Here is a 17907-nt window from a genome sequence, read left to right on the forward strand (position 1 = left end):
TGGACATAAACAAATTTTGTATGCGTTTTTTGAGGTTTTTTGTGTACCCCCCCCCTAAAAAATAGTAACCCCCCCCATCCCTCGGACAAAAATCCTGGATGCGCTTCTGCATATATGTAATAATTTCTGTTCGTTGTAAGTTTTAATGTTACTCCTTACTTTCAGTTGAAAAAACTTGTTTTTTATTTGATTTCTGATTGATTTTTAAATAATGCTGGGAAACCCGGCATCCCCTTAATGGAAATTCTCTTCCCCCGGGAAAAATTCTTCCATAGAAAGATCCTCCCACGTAACCCAATACCCCTCCCCCCACCCTCCCACCCCAGAAAAATTCCTCCCCTGAAAACGTCTGTATACTTACCAATAACCAATATTACATATAAACAATGGGCAAATTTCATAACTTGCAGCACTTCCCCTGGGGACTGTAGAGGATTAAGTCGTCCTCAAAGACATAGTTATTAGATGTTTCAACTATGCTGAACAAAATGGTTGTCTTAAAATTTTGATCCGATGACTTTGGGAAAAAATGAGCGTGGGAGGGGGCCTAGTTGCCATTCAATTTTTGGTCACTTAAAAACCGCACTAGAGCTTTTAATTTTCGTTCGAATGAGCCCTCTCACGAAATTATAGGACCACTGGGCCGATATGATGACCCCTAGGAAAAGAACAACAAAAAGACAAATAAACACGCATCCGTGATCTTGATTCTGGCAAAAAATACAAAATCCACATTTGTGCAGTTAGGAGCTTGAAACCTCTACAGTCGGGTTCTCTGATATGCTGAATCTGATGGTGTGATTTTCATTAGGATTGTATGACTTTCGACGGGTTTTTCCCTCTTTTATCCAAAATAGGGCAAAATTTTTCTCAGGCTCGTAACTTTTGATGGGTAGGACTACACTTGATGAAACTTATATATTTAAAATCAGCATAAAAATTTTCTTCTTTTGATGTATCTATTGGTTTCAAAATTCCGTTTCTTAGAGTTTCGGTTACTATAGAGCTAGATCGCTCCAAAGTTCTAAGGGTCGCTCCAAAGTTCATAAATTGAGAACTTAAGCCCATAAATATAACATGAGAACATAATAACATACATAAGAACATAAATTAAGGCTCTTAACAAATTTTCCCTCAAACTTCTGACCTATCTATCTAAATCGTTTTTTTTAGGCCAGAATGTACCAGAATATATAGGATGCCAAATTACCAAAAAACGATTTCTACTAAGCTTCAAACTTTTGGTTTTCTTTTTTAAGGCTTTGGAATTGTTGTAATCCCATGTCAAAATATATACAAATATTTTTGTAATTACCGGTTTTTTGCTCTTTACGCAATTTAATGTTATTTCATACTATATCTTTTCAAGGATAGTTGATTATTAAGCAAGTCCAATTTCTAACAGCAATTTCTACTAAGCCTCAAACTTTTGATTTTATTTTTTAAGGTTTTTGAATTATTGCAATTCCTTGTTAAAATACATAAAATTTTTTTGGCAATTACCACTTTTTTGTCTTTAGGCAATTTAATGTTGAATACATAATACAACGCTATCTTGAATGAATAATTGTTGTGTCAAGTTTATTTGTGCAGCTAATTTTTGCGAGGATAAAAGACTTTGTTTAAGGTAATTTATACCTACACTGAAAGCCCTTGCTCTGAGTTCCATGTTAAAGTCCGAGTTAGCTACCAAATACTAGACTAGCCCTATCTCCAAAGACTGGAGTATCTGGAAGTAAATAGCCCAATCTACTTTATCTATTTATAGATGGCCTTGAATATTTTGTTTCTGCAATATGAGCGAGAAGCTAATTTTAAACCCTGTTTTAAATTGTCTGAGAAGATCAATTACTGATGGTGGAAAATTGATTTAATAGTAAAAACAGGAGTTGCCTTCTACAATCGAGACGTAGTTTTGCAAGCTTAAAAGCTACTAAATGCTGAACTGAATGTTTCAAGCCACATGGTATCACACTTGAAAAAAGAGAACAATTTTCTGACATGTGCAAAACTCTCCACAGCTGCGAAGCAAAATGTCCCCATAACTAATTTTGTTATAATGAGCCCTTGCGAAGTCCCGACCGTAGGGGAGGCTGTATACGCTATGGTTGTATCTAAAGTGAATGAGTTGTCGCGAAAGTTGGACAGTTTTATTGAAAATTCCATTTCTACCCCTAAATGGCTTCAAAAAAGTTTTTGAAAAAACTTAATGACAAAAAAGAAACATTTTGCACAAAATAAGTTTTTCAAAAAAAGTAAAGAACTCCATTAAACCAAAAATGAACAAAAATAGAATCAAATAATCTACCAAGCATACAACTACCACAAATCAGTATCAATAAATAAATGAAACCCAAAAAAAACAGAAATAAAAATAAGTCAAACTCAAAACGAGCAGAAATTAATCTGAGTAAGGTTCTAAACCCTACATTTTTTTAAAGCCAGGATATAATTTGTACTTCACTGAAAAAAATTCAAATAGATCTACTGAAAAAAATGTTCAGTGTCAGTTTAATATACATATGCTGATATTTATTTCTTAAAATCGTAAATAAATTTTGATTTCTTAAAGTTATAAAAGTGAAAACATTTAAAAGGATTTGTTCAGTAAAATACAAATTATATTCTGGCTTTCATATAAGGATCTGGAAGACCTAATTTCCAGAACTTTCAACTACGTTGAAAAAATGGCTATCTCAAAATTTTGATTGGATGTGTTTGGGGAAATGTTGGGCGTGATAGGGGGGTTAGTTACCCTCCAATCACTTTCGACTATTAAAAAGGGCACTAGCTCTCTCAATTTCTAATTGAATGAGCCTCCTTTGAAATTCCTTCGAGAACACTATCTATACAAACCTTATATGCCCCCCGGGCATAACTGACAACCTTTACCCCGGTGGCTCTGGGGGGTATGTCATCCTCAAATACATAATTTTCAGAACTTTCAACTACGTTGAACAAAATGGCTATCTCAAAACTTTGATTGGATGTGTTTGGGGAAATGGGGGGGGTGAGAGGGGGGTAAATTGTCCTTCAATCACTTTTGACTATTAAAAAGGGCACTAGCGCTTTCAATTTCCAATCAGATGAGCCCTTTTTCAAGCTTCTACAACATCGCTTTCTATAACACCTTATATACACCCAGGGCATAACTTATAACCCTTGCCCTGAGGGCTATGAGGAGTTGTCATCCTCAAAGACATAATTTTCAGAACTTTCAACTACATTGAAAAAATAGCTATCCCAAAGTTTTTATTGCATGTGTTTGGAGAAATGGTGAGCATGATAGGGGTTTAGTTGCCTTCCAATCATTTTCAACTATTAAGAAGGGCACTAGCCATTTTAATTTTCAATCGAATGAGCCCTTTTTGAAGTTTTTACGACAATGCTTTCTATAGAAACCTTATATGCCCCCTGGGCATAGCTTACAACCCTTGACCTGAGGGCTATGGGGGGGTTGACATCCTCAAAGACCTAATTTCTAAAACTTTCAACCATATTGAACAAAATGGCTATTCAAAAATGTTGATTGGACGTGTTTGGGGAATACGTGAGCGCGAGAGGGGGGTTAGTTGCCCTCCATTCATTTTCGACTATTAAAAAGGCACCAGCCCTTTCAATTTCCAATCAAATGAGCCGTGTTTTACGTCTCTACGAGAAAACTTTCTATAAAAACTTTATATGCCCCCCAGGGCATAACTTACAACCCTTGCCCTGCGGACTCTAAGGGGGTTATAATCCTCAAAGACCTAATTTCCAGAATTTTCAACTATGTTTAACATAAAGGATGTCTCAAAATTTTGATTGGATGTGTTGGGGGAAATGGTGGGCGTGAGAGGGGGGCTTTTGCCCTTCAATCACTTTAGACTTTTAATAAGGGCAGTAGCCCTTTCAATTTCCAATCGAATGAGCTCGTTTTGAAGTTTCTACGACAAAGCTGTCTATAAAAACCTTATATGCCCCCGGGCATAAAAGACAACCCTTACCCTGAGGGTTGTGGAGGGGGGGGGGGGGGGTTGTCACTCTCAAAGATATAATTTCCAAAATTTTCAACTACGTTGAAAAAATGGCTCATCTCAAAATTTTGATTTTCCAGTCGAATGAGTCCTTTTTGAAGTTTCTACGACAACGCTTTCTATAAGAGCCCTATGAGCATAGCTTACAACCCTTGCCTGAGGGCTGTGGGGGGGGGGGGGGGTTGTCATCCTCAAAGACCTAATTTCCAAAACTTTCAACTATATTGAACAAAATGGTTATTCAAAAATGTTGATTGGACGTGTTTGGGGAATAGGTGAGCGTGAGAGGGGGGTTAGTTGCCCTCCATTCGTTTTCGACTATTAAAAAGGCACTAGCCCTTTCAATTTCCAATCAAATGAGCCTTGTTTTACGTCTCTACGAGAAAAATTTCTATAAAAACCTTATATGCCCACAGGGCATAACTTACAACCCTTGCCCTGAGGACTCGAAGGGGGTTATCATCCTCAAAGACCTAATTTCCAGAATTTTCAACTACGTTTAACATAATGGATGTCTCAAAATTTTGATTGGATACATTGGGGGAAATGGTGGGCGTGAGAGTTGAAAAAATGGCTCATCTCAAAATTTTGAGTGTATGTCTTTGAGGAAATGGTGGGCGTGAGACGGGGTTAGTTGCCCTCCAATGATTTTCAACTATTAAAAAGGGCACTAGCTATTTCAATTTCCAGTCGAATGAGTCCTTTTTGAAGTTTCTACGATAACGATTTCTATAAAAGCCCTATGTGCCCCCCGTGCAGAACTTACAACCCTTGTCCTGAGGGCTGTGTGGGGGGGGGGAGTTCATGCTTAAAGACCTAATTGCCAAAACTCTCAACTACGTTGAACAAAATGGCTATCTAAAAATTTTGATTGGACGTATTTCTAGAAAAGGTGGGCGTGAGAGGGGGGTCAGTTGCCCTCCAATCACTTTCTACTATTAAAAAGGGCACTAGACCTTTCAATTTCCAATCAAATGAGCCCTTTTTCAAGCTTCTACAACATCGCGTTCTATAACACCTTATGTGCCCCAAGGGCATAACTTATAACCCTTGCCCTGAGGGCTATGGGGGAGTTGTCATCCTCAAAGACATAATTTTCAGAACTTTCAACTACATTGAAAAAAATAGCTATCCCAGAGTTTTGATTGCATGTGTTTGGAGAAATAGTGAGCATGATAGGGGTTTAGTTGCCTTCCAATCATTTTCAACTATTGAGAAGGGCACTAGCCATTTCAATTTCCAATCGAATGAGCCCTTTTTGAAGTTTCTACGACAAAGCTTTCTATAAAACCTTATATGCCCCTTGAGCATAGCTTACAACCCTTGCCCTGAGGGCTGTGGGGGCGGGGGGGAGGGCTGTCATCCTCAAAGACCTAATTCCCAAAACTTTCAACTATATTGAACAAAATGGCTATTCAAAAATGTTGATTGGACGTGTTTGGGGAATAAGTGAGCGCGAGAGGGGGGTTTTTGCCCTTCAATCACTTTAGACTATTAAAAAGGATAGTAGCCCTTTCAATTTCCAATCAAATGAGCCCTGTTTTACGTCTCTACGAGAAAACCTTCTATAAAAACCTTATATGCCCCCAGGGCATAACTTACAACCCTTGCCCTCAGGACTCTAGGGGGGTTATCATCCTCAAAGACCTAATTTCCAGAATTATCAACTACGTTTAACATAATGGATGTCTCAAAGTTTTCATTGGATGTGTTGGGGGAAATGGTGGGCGTGAGAGGGGGGTTTTTGCCCTTCAATCACTTTAGACTATTAAAACGGGCAGTAGCGCTTTTAATTTCCAATTGAATGAGCCCGTTTTGAAGTTTCTACGACAAAGCTGTCTATAAAAACCTTATATGCCCCCAGGGCATAACTGACAACCCTTGCCCTGAGGGCTGTGGGGGGGGGGGGGGTTGTCACTCTCAAAGACATAATTTCCAGAACTTTCAACTACGTTGAAAAAATGGCTAATCTCAAAATTTTGATAGGATGTGTTTGAGGAAATGGTGGGCGTGAGACGGGGTTAGTTGCCTCCAATGATTTTCAACTATTAAAAAGGGCACTAGCTATTTCAATTTCCAGTCGAATGAGTCCTTTTTGAAGTTTCTACGACAACGCTTTCTATAAGAGCCATATGTGCCCCCAGTGCAGAACTTACAACCTTTGTCCTGAGGGCTGTGGGGGGGGGGGGGTTCATGCTTAAAGCCCTAATTGCCAAAACTCTCAACTACGTTGAACAAAATGGCTATCTAAAAATTTTGATTAGATGTATTTGGGGAAAAGATGGGCGTGAGAGAGGGGTCAGTTGCCCTCCAATCACTTTCTACTATTAAAAAGGGCACTAGCCCTTTCAATTTCCAATTGAATGGGCTCTTTTCGAAGTTTCTACGACAAAGCTTTCAATAAAAACCTTATATGCCCCCAGGGCATAACTTATAATACTTGCCCTGAAGACTGTGGGGGGAGTGTCCTATTGAAATATATAATTTCCAGAACTTTCAACTGCGTTGAACAAAATGGCTATCTCAAAATTTTTATTGGACACGTTTGGGGGAATGGTGGGCGTGGAAGGGGTGTTAATTGCATTCCATTCACTTTTGACTATTAAAAAGGGCACTATCCATTTCAATTTCCAATCGAATGAGCCCGTTTCAAATTTCTAGGACAAAGCTTTCAATAAAAACCTTGTATGCCCCCAGGGCATAACTTACAACCCTTGCCCTCAGGACTCTAGGGGGGTTATCATCCTCAAAGACCTAATTTCCAGAATTATCAACTACGTTTAACATAATGGATGTCTCAAAGTTTTCATTGGATGTGTTGGGGGAAATGGAGGGCGTGAGAGGGGGGTTTTTGCCATTCAATCACTTTCGACTATTAAAAAGGGCAGTAGCCCTTTCAATTTCCAATCGAATGAGCCCGTTTTGAAGTTTCTACGACAAAGCTTTCTATAAAAACCTTATATGCCCCCAGGGCATAACTGACAACCCTTGCCCTGAGGGCTGTGGGGGGGGGTTGTCACTCTCAAAGACATAATTTCCAGAACTTTCAACTACGTTGAAAAAATGGCTAATCTCAAAATTTTGATAGTATGTGTTTGAGGAAATGGTGGGCGTGAGACGGGGTTAGTTGCCTCCAATGATTTTCAACTATTAAAAAGGGCACTAGCTATTTCAATTTCCAGTCAAATGAGTCCTTTTTGAAGTTTCTACGACAACGCTTTCTATAAGAGCCCTATGTGCCCCCAGTGCAGAACTTACAACCTTTGTCCTGAGGGCTGTGGGGGGGGGGGTTCACGCTTAAAGACCTAATTGCCAAAACTCTCAACTACCTTGAACAAAATGGCAATCTAAAAATTTTGATTGGATGTGTTTGGGGAAATGATGGGCGTAAGAGAGGGGTTAGTTGTCCTCCAATCACTTTCGACTATTAAAAAGGGCACTAGCCCTTTGAATTTCCAATCGAATGAGCCCTTTTCGATGTCTCTACGACAACTCTTTCAATAAAAACCGTATATGCCCCAAGGGCATAACTTATAACCCTTGCCCTTAAGACTGTGGGGGGAGTATCCTATTCAAATATATAATTTTCAGAACTGTCAACTACATTGAACAAAATGGCTATCTCAAAATTTTTATTGGACACGTTTGGGGGAATGGTGGGCGTGGAAGGGGTGTTAATTGCATTCCATTCACTTTTGACTATTAAAAAGGGCACTATCCATTTCAATTTCCAATCGAATGAGCCCTTTTCAAATTTCTAGGACAAAGCTTTCAATAAAAACCTTATATGCCCCCAGGGCATAACTTATAAATCTTGCCCTGAAGACTATGTGGGGGAAGTTTCCTGCTCAAAGCTATAATTTCCAGACCTTTCAATTGCGTTGAACAAAATGGCAAAATTTGGATTGGATGTGTTTGGGAAAATGGTGGGCGTGGAAGGGGTGTTAGTTGCCTTCCGATCACTTTCGACTGTTAAAAAGGGCAGTAGTCATTTCAATTTCCGATCAAATGAGCTCTTTTTGAAGTTTCTACGACAACACTTTCTATAAAAACCTTATATGCCCCCAGGGCTTAACTTACAATCCTTGCCCTGAGGGCTGGGGGGGTTGTCATCCTCAAATCAACTACGGTGAACAAAATGGCCATCTCAAAATTTTGATTGGATGTGTTTGGGAGAATGATAGGCGTGGGGGGCCTAGTTGCCCTCCAATCCCTTTCGACTATTCAAAAGGGCACTAGCCACTCCAATTTACAATCGAATGAGCCCTTTTCGAAGTTTCTACGACAACTGCTTCGATGCGAAGTACCCTGATCAAAACCAAAAAAGAAACAAAAATAATAATACATTGTGCTAACATCGTTCTTTACTTAGGCAGCGCTATTGATTCCTAAGACAGTCCATTGATTCCTAAGAACTTCACTATAATACTTGCTTTAATACTTAAAAGACTTATTAGAGTTTTAATCTCTGGCTTCCTCATTGACACATTAGCAAATATATCTATTTAGTAAAGTTTTGATTATTTACAACAGTTATGAAATAATACTAAATGTTAAAGGTTTAGTTTAAATATTAAACTAAAATTATTTTAAATATTAAAAATAATATAGGTCATCCTCTGCATGGGGTACCACTAGGGGTGTCAATTCATGGAAATTATGGGAAGGTTTTTTTTTCAATTTTTTCAATGAAGATATTGAAAAAGCTGTTTTTAATGAAAATTTAAAAAAAGTATAAACGACACGGTCCTGTCGTATGCTAAAGTTTGACTTTTCAATCTCAATATTCTATGAATGAAGACTATAGCATCAAAGTAGACTATTGCAGATCAAAAATTTCCCATCACTGAGTATTCTTCTTATGTTAATGTCAACAAATGCTGGACTGTCCAAAATAAAGTTTTGAGTAACTGCTCTTTGAACTTAGATCGCTAGGTATTATGAGAGTTTATAACAATTATATCTGCAATTCCTTGCGTTAAGAGGACGACAATGCTCAAGAAACGATACGAGAGTAAAGCATTGGTCCCCTTCCCCAAAAAAGGTCAAAAGGTTTTTCCGTCAATTAGCTTGAAACTTACAGCTGTTTTCATAACGCCGTTTTCAAAAACTAGGGGGATCAAAAAAACTTTCGATTTCTGCAATGAAAATGAAAGAAAACTATTTTCTATTACCCCCCTCCAATTGGAGTAACTAAATGTCTGAAATCCGCTAGAAATGTCTGAAAACAAAATGTCTGAAATCCGCTAGAAATTAACAGCATTAATTGACAAGGTTCTAAATCCGCTTTCCAATTAGCTTATGTTTTCTATAAAGAAAGCAATTTTTTGTTATAGTTGCCTATAGTTATAGTTCTTTTTATATTATTTTGTATACATTATATATTGTATTTTTATGTATCGACAGAATACGTATACAGCATAAATGCTGTATATATTTTATTTGTTATATTATATAGTATTTTGTATATACGTATATTTAGCATGTAGTGTTTTGTGTTGTAGTTGCTTTTGCCACACAATTCACTGTTGCCACACTTGTTCTTGCCACACTTGCTTTTGCCACACAATTCCGAAAAGGAAAATTGGATTACTGAATGTCCATTCTAAGATCAAGTCTTATACACAGATGGCACTATAAAACTATTCTAGTTAAAAACGAAATAAAGAAATTTCATGTAGTCTATCAACAGAAAAAAAAACAAAAAAAACGCTGGAATTATAGAAAAGTATAGCTCTTAAACATGTTTTGGAATTTTAGCTCAATCTATGGTTGCCTAAGATGTTTTGGTTATGTGGATTTGAGTTTGCATGGCGTTTCCTGCCTAAAACTTGTGCAATTATTATAAGATTTAAGTCTATTTCAGTTAAAAAATATAAAAAATCCGGATAGTCTCTTTATTAATAGAAAAACTCAAAAACGGCGGAATTACATAATAAAATACGACTCTTATCACATTTACACTAATGCCATATAGATAAAAATGAGGGAGCACAGAATCAGTATAATACCATTGAACGTTTTACTTAAAATGAACAAGGAGTGTGAGCGCAATATCGTAGGATATACTTGACTGAATCTACGAGATTAAATAAGGGTTCAAAATCCCCAAATATGAGTGCTTTCGAACCTAAAAATACTACTAAAATCGATAACAGATTCTTAGAAATTAACATACTTGTATACACGATGTTTCAGAATCCTTGGGGGATAAATATACGGTAATTAGTTGAGGGGGTCTACTATTTCAGACATAGTAAGTGTATACACAAAAATATTTAAAGTTTCTTATTCTTAATTATTTTTTGCTGGTATGTTCTATGAGCAATAATTGAATTTATGTTATATTCCCATTTTAGTATTTATGCTTAATTATATAGGGGAATTTTGAACTAGGGGTAATCTTGAACAATTCAGAAAAGTACATCAATGGTTATTTTAAAACTGGTCTAAATGCCTGTGCCTTTTTTATTGTAATTGTAAAAGGTTTTTTTTATTGTAAAAAGTTCGCAAGCTAGCTTTTGTGGTGGCGTTATTTCAACACATAAAAACTTGTTTATTATTAGTGTCTTTGTTTCTTTAGTAGATTAGTAATTAGTTTCTTAAATAAAGCTATGCTTTTCTGCTTAGTTTTTTTTTTTTTTTTTTTAAATATAAGGACCGCCGGATAAAATTCTAGCTTAGCTACTTTTTGCTATCTTGGAAAGGGGTTACGTTAAGAAAATGAAAATTTAGTAATATTTCCAGTTTCAAGAACATACCTTGGGGGGATATTACCAAGCTAATCATAACAATGAGTTTTTCTAAATTTAGGAAATATATTTGCAGAGCTTTGAAGCCTCATAAATTAGGATTGAGTAAAGTTGTAAACCTGAAAACAGTTTTCTTGGTCTTCACTAAAGCAAAAGATCTATTTTGCAAGATTTCACTTTTATAACACAAAGATTTCCCAAGTTCTGTGCCCTTTGGGGGGAGAAGGAATGGAGGTATGTACTTCAAAATACCTTCCCAGGACAGACTTTAGTCTGTAGATCATTCCTGAAAGTTTCATTTTTCCTAACCTAAATCCTTTCCAAAATAGCAAAAAGTAGTTAATATAGAATTTTACCTTGTAAGTGTTGTTATTATTTTGTATTTTTTTCTGTGAATGTTTTATTTTGTATTTTTCGCATGAATAACTGATTGATCTTATTAAGAGTCGTTATCCCTTTCATATTTGTAGGTACTATAGTATGGTTTAAGTAAGTTTCAGAAAGATCTTAAGCTCAAATAACTTGCAATATTTTATGAATTAGGTAAGTGGAAAACAAGTTATAGGTAAATGGCGATTGAAAATTAAAACATTAAACTTCGTATTTTTTAACAGACATACTATACATTCTTAAATACAGAATAAAACACAAAATAAATAAACTAAAGTTTTATCTAAGCAACATTTAAAGAATAGTACGAAAATGGCAAAAATATTTTACATGATAATGAATCACCGTCGTCAATTAACGTCATATGAAGCATATGACATCGGTCATATGACGTTATAAGACGCTACGTCAGTAGAATAACGCAAAAGATTAATTCAGAAACATTTCTATTGACAAAATAACATCAAAAATTCAAACATATAACAAGGTCAAGTCCAAGACCTTTCTGACTAGCATCCACAATCCAATTATACAGTAATTTCATTTCTAATACACTAAAAAAACCAAAGTTTCTGAAAGCCTTTGAACTAAAAGTGTGTTCAAAGATTTAGTATTGATAAAAATAATATTCAAACTATGTACAGTATTATTGAAGTCAATTGATAGTAACTTTGGCCATAAATAAAAAATTTGGCAGTATTAAAGAAGGCTTGCAGTCACGTGTTATCTTTATAACTGAGCATATGTATAGTCACTATAGTAGGAGAGTAAGGGGGAAGGGGTGGTGGTGGACATTCCTTTCCGAGCCGGACATTAAAATTTCAAGTGATTATTTTAAAGAACCAATTCAATTTAGGGAAATATAAATTTTCACACTCATTGAGATAGGCAGTCGCTGCCAGAAATCTCCGTGAAATACCTTAAAAGGGCTTTAAGAAATAGAAGTTTGGAGTAACAAGGTTATTTTGAGAATGATCGGACGCATTTTGACTTTAATACGAAAAAATAAAAAAGGGATACCTCAATGAAAGCGCATTACATTCTTTCGTAACTGGGGAAATGTATCACTATAGGGATTTATTTTGGTGACCGACAGAAGGCTAGGGGAACTGGACGCCTATTTTGGCTTTGAAATGCAAAGAATGTTAATTTGCCATTTCGCACATGTGAAAACCAACTGTCTTATATTGCTTGGAGAACTAAAGGTCCTTTAGCCTCTGAAAACCAAGGATTATTCCATTGACATTTCTTAAGTTATAAACTATTAATTAAGTTTAGGTAAATAATCAATTTTGCCATTCAATCGCCATTATTATCAGTTCTTGGTCAAAACAAAAGATTTTTTTTCAGGAAACAAGAACATTATAGGACAATAATGTTCTACGTCATTGTCTGTTAATGAAACTGAAAAAAAAAACAACGTCAAAATATATAATTTTTGTGCGTTATATATCCCTTTATAAATCGTTATGAAAAAGCATCAAAAAATCATGGGCATATTTTGCAATTTCAAATCAACTTATTTTTCACTTGACACTTCTGAATCATCATAATCGAACAACCGAATTATTAATGTTAAATATGGATAAGGTTTTCTTTATTATGAAAAATTATCATTAGAATTTCAAATGGTATATAAAAACCAACTCCACCCCGCGCCCCTCCTTCCTACCTATATTCAGTGGCTTTTTTTTGCTTCGATTGGAACTACAAGATCAGAATGCAACAATTATTATTTCAAACATAACCATATAACAAATTTCTCAAGTGATATGCCGACCCCTCTCAGCAAATGTGCACCACTCATTGAGTTTTCAATGGGCTTTCGCTTAAATTTCTGTTTTCAGGTCTGGTTTGACTTAAGAAGACAAGAATTGATGCAGGGACTGTTGTGTAATTCTACAGGATTCAGCACAAGTTCCAAATCGTTATTTATTACTGCTACTGCTAAAAACTCGTCTCAACGTTCAGCCATCAGATACTGACAAACAACAAAGTTCCTTTCCCAAAATTCCTTTCTTCAAGCATCAGATTTTGCCAATTCCCAAAATATCTCAAAATAATTTACGCAGTACCTAACAACCTAATTCCACCTTATTTTGGCGGGTTCAGCCTTTCCCTTACCCGGTTGCAGATAATTATTAAAATTTGCCTCTAATTTCTAATTCCTGCTACAAAAATTTAAAATATTCATCCCACCGTCAACTCATCATCTTTTAGCGTTGATTTTTACGGCAAGTGGTTAATCGCAGATAGCTCCACTTAAAAAATACATACAGTTAAGACGCTACCTATCCCAAAATTTTTAACTCAGATGGCGCGCAAATAATACGAATAAATTGAATAATTCAAAATAATTTTTAAATAAGACCTTAGAAACTAGGAAATGCCTTTAGAAACTTCAGCTATTAATAGTGAGGAGCTATTTGTTCAGAGCTTTCCCCATGCCCCAAAAGACGGGCAAACAAATATTTATATCAAAAACCCAACTTTAACCTATTTGTACAAGTGTAAAAAAAGATATAATGCGTTTTTTTTAACCTGAAAGTATCTTAAGAATCAAATGAAACGCACGGAAACACATTAGACCAATCGAACACCCCTCCTGAGTTTACAAAGTTGGGCTGTAAGACCGATATTCGCCAAAAGTGATATAATAATATAACCAGATGATATAAAAAAAAAATCACCTTTAAAATTATTTTATCATAGCCCAAGGCCGTATCCAGGGCGGAGGTTAGAAAGTTTGAACACCCCCCCCCCACGAAATGTTTGTCAGACTTGTAAAAACGGATATAAACAAATTTTTTATGCGTTTTATGAGGTTTTTTTTGTGTACCCCCCCCCCCTCAGAAAAAAATATCCTTGTATAAAACACCCCCCCCCCCCCGAAAAAAATCTTGGCTACGACCCAATCAGAGCCTCCCTTTGTTTTCAGTTTTCCTTACAAAGAAAGGAATATGAATGTAATAATAAATATAGGATAGCATATTTAGCATATTATACATGATATTTAGCATACATATAGCATATACGCACACTTCGCTGAGAACTCCTTAAATATAATCAATGCGATATACAGGTGCGATTGTAAGTGCTTTTTCATAGCCAGAAACACCCATGCGTCCAAATAAAAATATAAATTATTATTTTGTTATATCTGAATCAGCGTTGCACTTATTTCGAAAGGCCTCGGCTGTCTTAAATCGTCAATATAGGACCCATCATTATCAGCCATTGAGGGGTAAAGAACACTTCGACTCGGTGATTTACGGTTTGACACAAGAGCAGGTTTTAAAGGGAAAAATATTTTACGAGATAAAAAGTAAACAAATATTAAAATTAAAATTGATATCAACATGAAGAAAAAACCAATTGCAACAAGTAAAACAATATTTTCAATAGAAACGGACCAAGGAGATTTAGTTATAACACACTGTTGAAAGGATGATTTTACCGAGTAGTCTATTTGATTTTCGAACGTCGCACAGACTTCATAATCGAAGTAGCCAGTTGGTATACTGCGAAACGTTATGCTTTGTACACTGCAGTTCAGAATTTTATGCAGAACAATCTTTTCATACTCAAAAATACCCAAGTAAACTAAACAATCTGGGGTTGAGATTCTCATAAATATTGATATTGTGTCAATTTCTGTAACGTTTGCATGAAATGCAGTAAGCTCAGCCCTTGGTTCAACTGAATAGCTTTCATATTCTTCGTCAGAGTCAACTATAAATGCTAACTTTCCTTCAGTTTCTATCCTTGAGCCCGTATACACAAAATTGTCTGTACAAGATGGCAAAAGTGCTGTGTTATCACCACTATGGTGCTCAAGTAGCACCAAACAAAGTCTATACGTGGAGTTCGTTTCCAATATTGCACCAGCAAGAAGCATTAACTTCAACTTTGAGCTTACCTCAAGCTTAGTTGAGTCGCAAGAGACAGGTAGCTGCTCTATAAGTGTCTCGTGGGTATTGTCAACAGAATATATAAAAAGCAAATCGCAACTGAAAACATCATTAATTGTTTGGACATCCCACTCAACCAATATGCCTGCACCAGCTTGAGACAAATTAACAAAACGAAGAACACCGGTGGATGATATGATTGGCTCATACGAGTCGTATTCGGAAGACCATTCTTCAGATGTACATGTTAGCATATCTGCCTTTAGGTCACTTAAGTGGGCATTCTCTAGCTCTGGGGGTGTTGCACAGACTGCAGTACCACCGTCGACGTTTATGTCATTTTCTTGGATCCATTCAACAAAATCACGAATCTGACAATCACAGGACAGGGGATTATCTGAAAAAAAGATATAGATGCTTAGATCTTAGGTAATCAACGATTTTGAGCAAAAGTGTGTTTTGATACTAAATCAAAGATAGATTGACGTAAAAGAGGGGTATTTATTTGAAAAACTTATAAGTGCTTAAAGGAGTGTTCAGAGGTGCTTAGAAGAAACCTTAAAGTGCTAAGCAATAATTCACGCCTTATTCTGTTAAAGCAAAATGAATAAATAAGCAATGATAAAACTGGGCTTTAAGCCTGATTTTCTATTAGTAATACTTTGAAAATCATCGTTTCAATTTGGCAACATCAGAATAAATAGCACAGCTTTTCTTTGGAAATAAAAAGGTCTCAATAGGAGGTAAGGACATTGGCCGTAAAAAGACTTTTAACTTAGTAGGACCCAAGCGCCCCTCCAAAAAAAGGGACCGGGATTCTGTGTTCACCCTTAAAAGAAAAGATACTTATTAAAATGCTGGAAATTTGCTTCAGCTGCTTTTTGGAGCAAAAGATTCTACCCGCGTCTGATTTTAAAATGTCTGTCGGTGAATTCCAATAAGAAAATAATGATCAAAGGGACAAAATAAATATATAAATAAAAAGAAAACCGAAGTAAAATGGCAAATACGAATTAACAAGAGCTAAATTAAAACTACTACTACTACTAACAACTCACCGCAACACCAAGCCGCCTGAGGCCAACACAGCTACGCACGCTCCTCCTCCGTCCCGATCTATTTAAAGCCTCCTTTTTTACACCCTCCCACGAAGTTCCCGTTTGCTACTTCCTGAAACACAGTTTCAGGTAGAGACAAGGTTAATTTTACCCAAGGCGCCAAACGGTCATGGTTACCAAAACCTCAAATTTCACGATTTTTTTTCCTCCATGAAGCGAGTCCAATTTCTAATTTCAAGCCACCTCTTAGTAGCTCTATTGAATCATAACTGCGCTAGAATTCATTTTTTTTTACTAACAAATCTTCTATATGTATATAAATAGAATGTATGTATGTGTGTATGTATCTTTATCTCTGTATCCTGTATGCGTTACTACACTGTTGATCCGATCGCCTAATTTTTTTAATAAGTTGCTGAGTACACTCTTACGAAGGGTTTAGACATAAAATTTTTTGCTTCCCTCCTTCCTCCAAGACCCTCTTAATACTTTTCGTGCTCTGAAATCAGAGATACCCCAATACAAATAATTGACAGTTTTATCAGGTCAAGTTATTCGCATTTTCTGTATATCCAATTAAGCCATAGTTAATTATGAATTCCGTGATCTAACACACTTCCAGAATTGTAAAATGACTTTTAAGTAAATTATATGGAAATTTTACGAGGGGGGGGGTTCCATGTTAAAACAAATTTGATTTGCATATAATTCTCCAGTCTTCGCATGTAATAATTGTTTCGGCCACACTGCTTTTCCATTTACAAAATTTAAGAAAGTTGCCATATGTAACCTTAGATTGCCTATATAGCAAGGCCGTACCCAGGTGGGGGAGTTAGGGGGTTTGACCACCCTAAATGTTTGTCTAACTCGTAAAAACGTAACAAAAATGGATATAAACAAACTCTTATGCATTTTTTTTGTTTTTTTGTGTACCCCCCCCCCCCGAAAAAATCCCTGTTTAACCACCCCACCCCCCCCGCCACCCAAAAAAAATCCTGGATACGGTCCTGCTATATAGTTCAGATGATCTTAACCTTGTAATTTTAATCATGGATGACGCCCTGGGGTTAATGTAAGTTCTTCAAAATAAATACAGTATTTCACTTTTGCTAGATCTCATTGCTAAACTGAAATTACACCAGAGACAATTTGGTGTACCAGAGACTATCTTTTGTCATTTCTGCGTGCTTATTCAAGCTATTTACAGTGATTGCAGCATTTTGAAGGTTAATAAGATGCGAGTTTCATTTATTTGTTTGTTGTATTTATTTTGTTTGTGTTTTTTTTATTCTTTTTCTTTATATGTTGCGTATAATTTAATTTTAGTTTTTTTTCAGTTGAACGTGGAGTCAAAATAATCGGATTTTTATTATTTAAGGTTGTTGTTTTTTGGTTTTTTCTCCCACTGTTTTATTTACATTAAACCGTTGTTTTCTTTATGTCTTAATTTATCTTCACATGTGTAATAAAAAACACATGATTAGAAAATTTATATGAATATAGGGTAAAGGACAACTTCATTCAATCAGGGAATAACTCTATTATGAAAAACCATGACGTTTTAACAAAAATCGACATCCGTATTTACCGATTCAGGACTCCCTTCCCCAATAAAGGGAAATTTTAGGGGAATTTTCAACGGAGGAAGGAGGAATTTTCCGGAGGGAATTTTCCGGAAAGGGAATTTTAAATTCAAAATGCGATTGTTATTAATACACGGAGGAATTTGGTGCGCGGAAAGGGGAAGAATTTTCCTTATAGGGGGATTTTCCCCAGGGGA

General features: G+C 36.0%; 1 protein-coding gene across 1 annotated transcript in view; it reads right to left on the reverse strand.

Annotated features, from left to right (window-relative positions):
* Positions 1–14046: 14046 nt before the first annotated feature.
* The window catches only part of LOC148943491 (uncharacterized), a 53554-nt gene continuing 49693 nt past the window's right edge, over positions 14047–17907 (reverse strand). The window contains exon 4 of the mRNA XM_089100901.1: positions 14047–15466. Within this exon, the coding sequence (XP_088957027.1) occupies positions 14313–15466 (1154 nt within the window). The 3' untranslated portion in view covers positions 14047–14312. The remainder of the gene's footprint in view (positions 15467–17907) is intronic.

This window comes from Artemia sp. Qi Xiang Cuo, chromosome 15 (assembly GCF_049724085.1).
Source record: "Artemia sp. Qi Xiang Cuo chromosome 15, ASM4972408v1, whole genome shotgun sequence".
Classification (NCBI taxonomy): Eukaryota; Metazoa; Arthropoda; class Branchiopoda; order Anostraca; family Artemiidae; genus Artemia; species Artemia sp. Qi Xiang Cuo.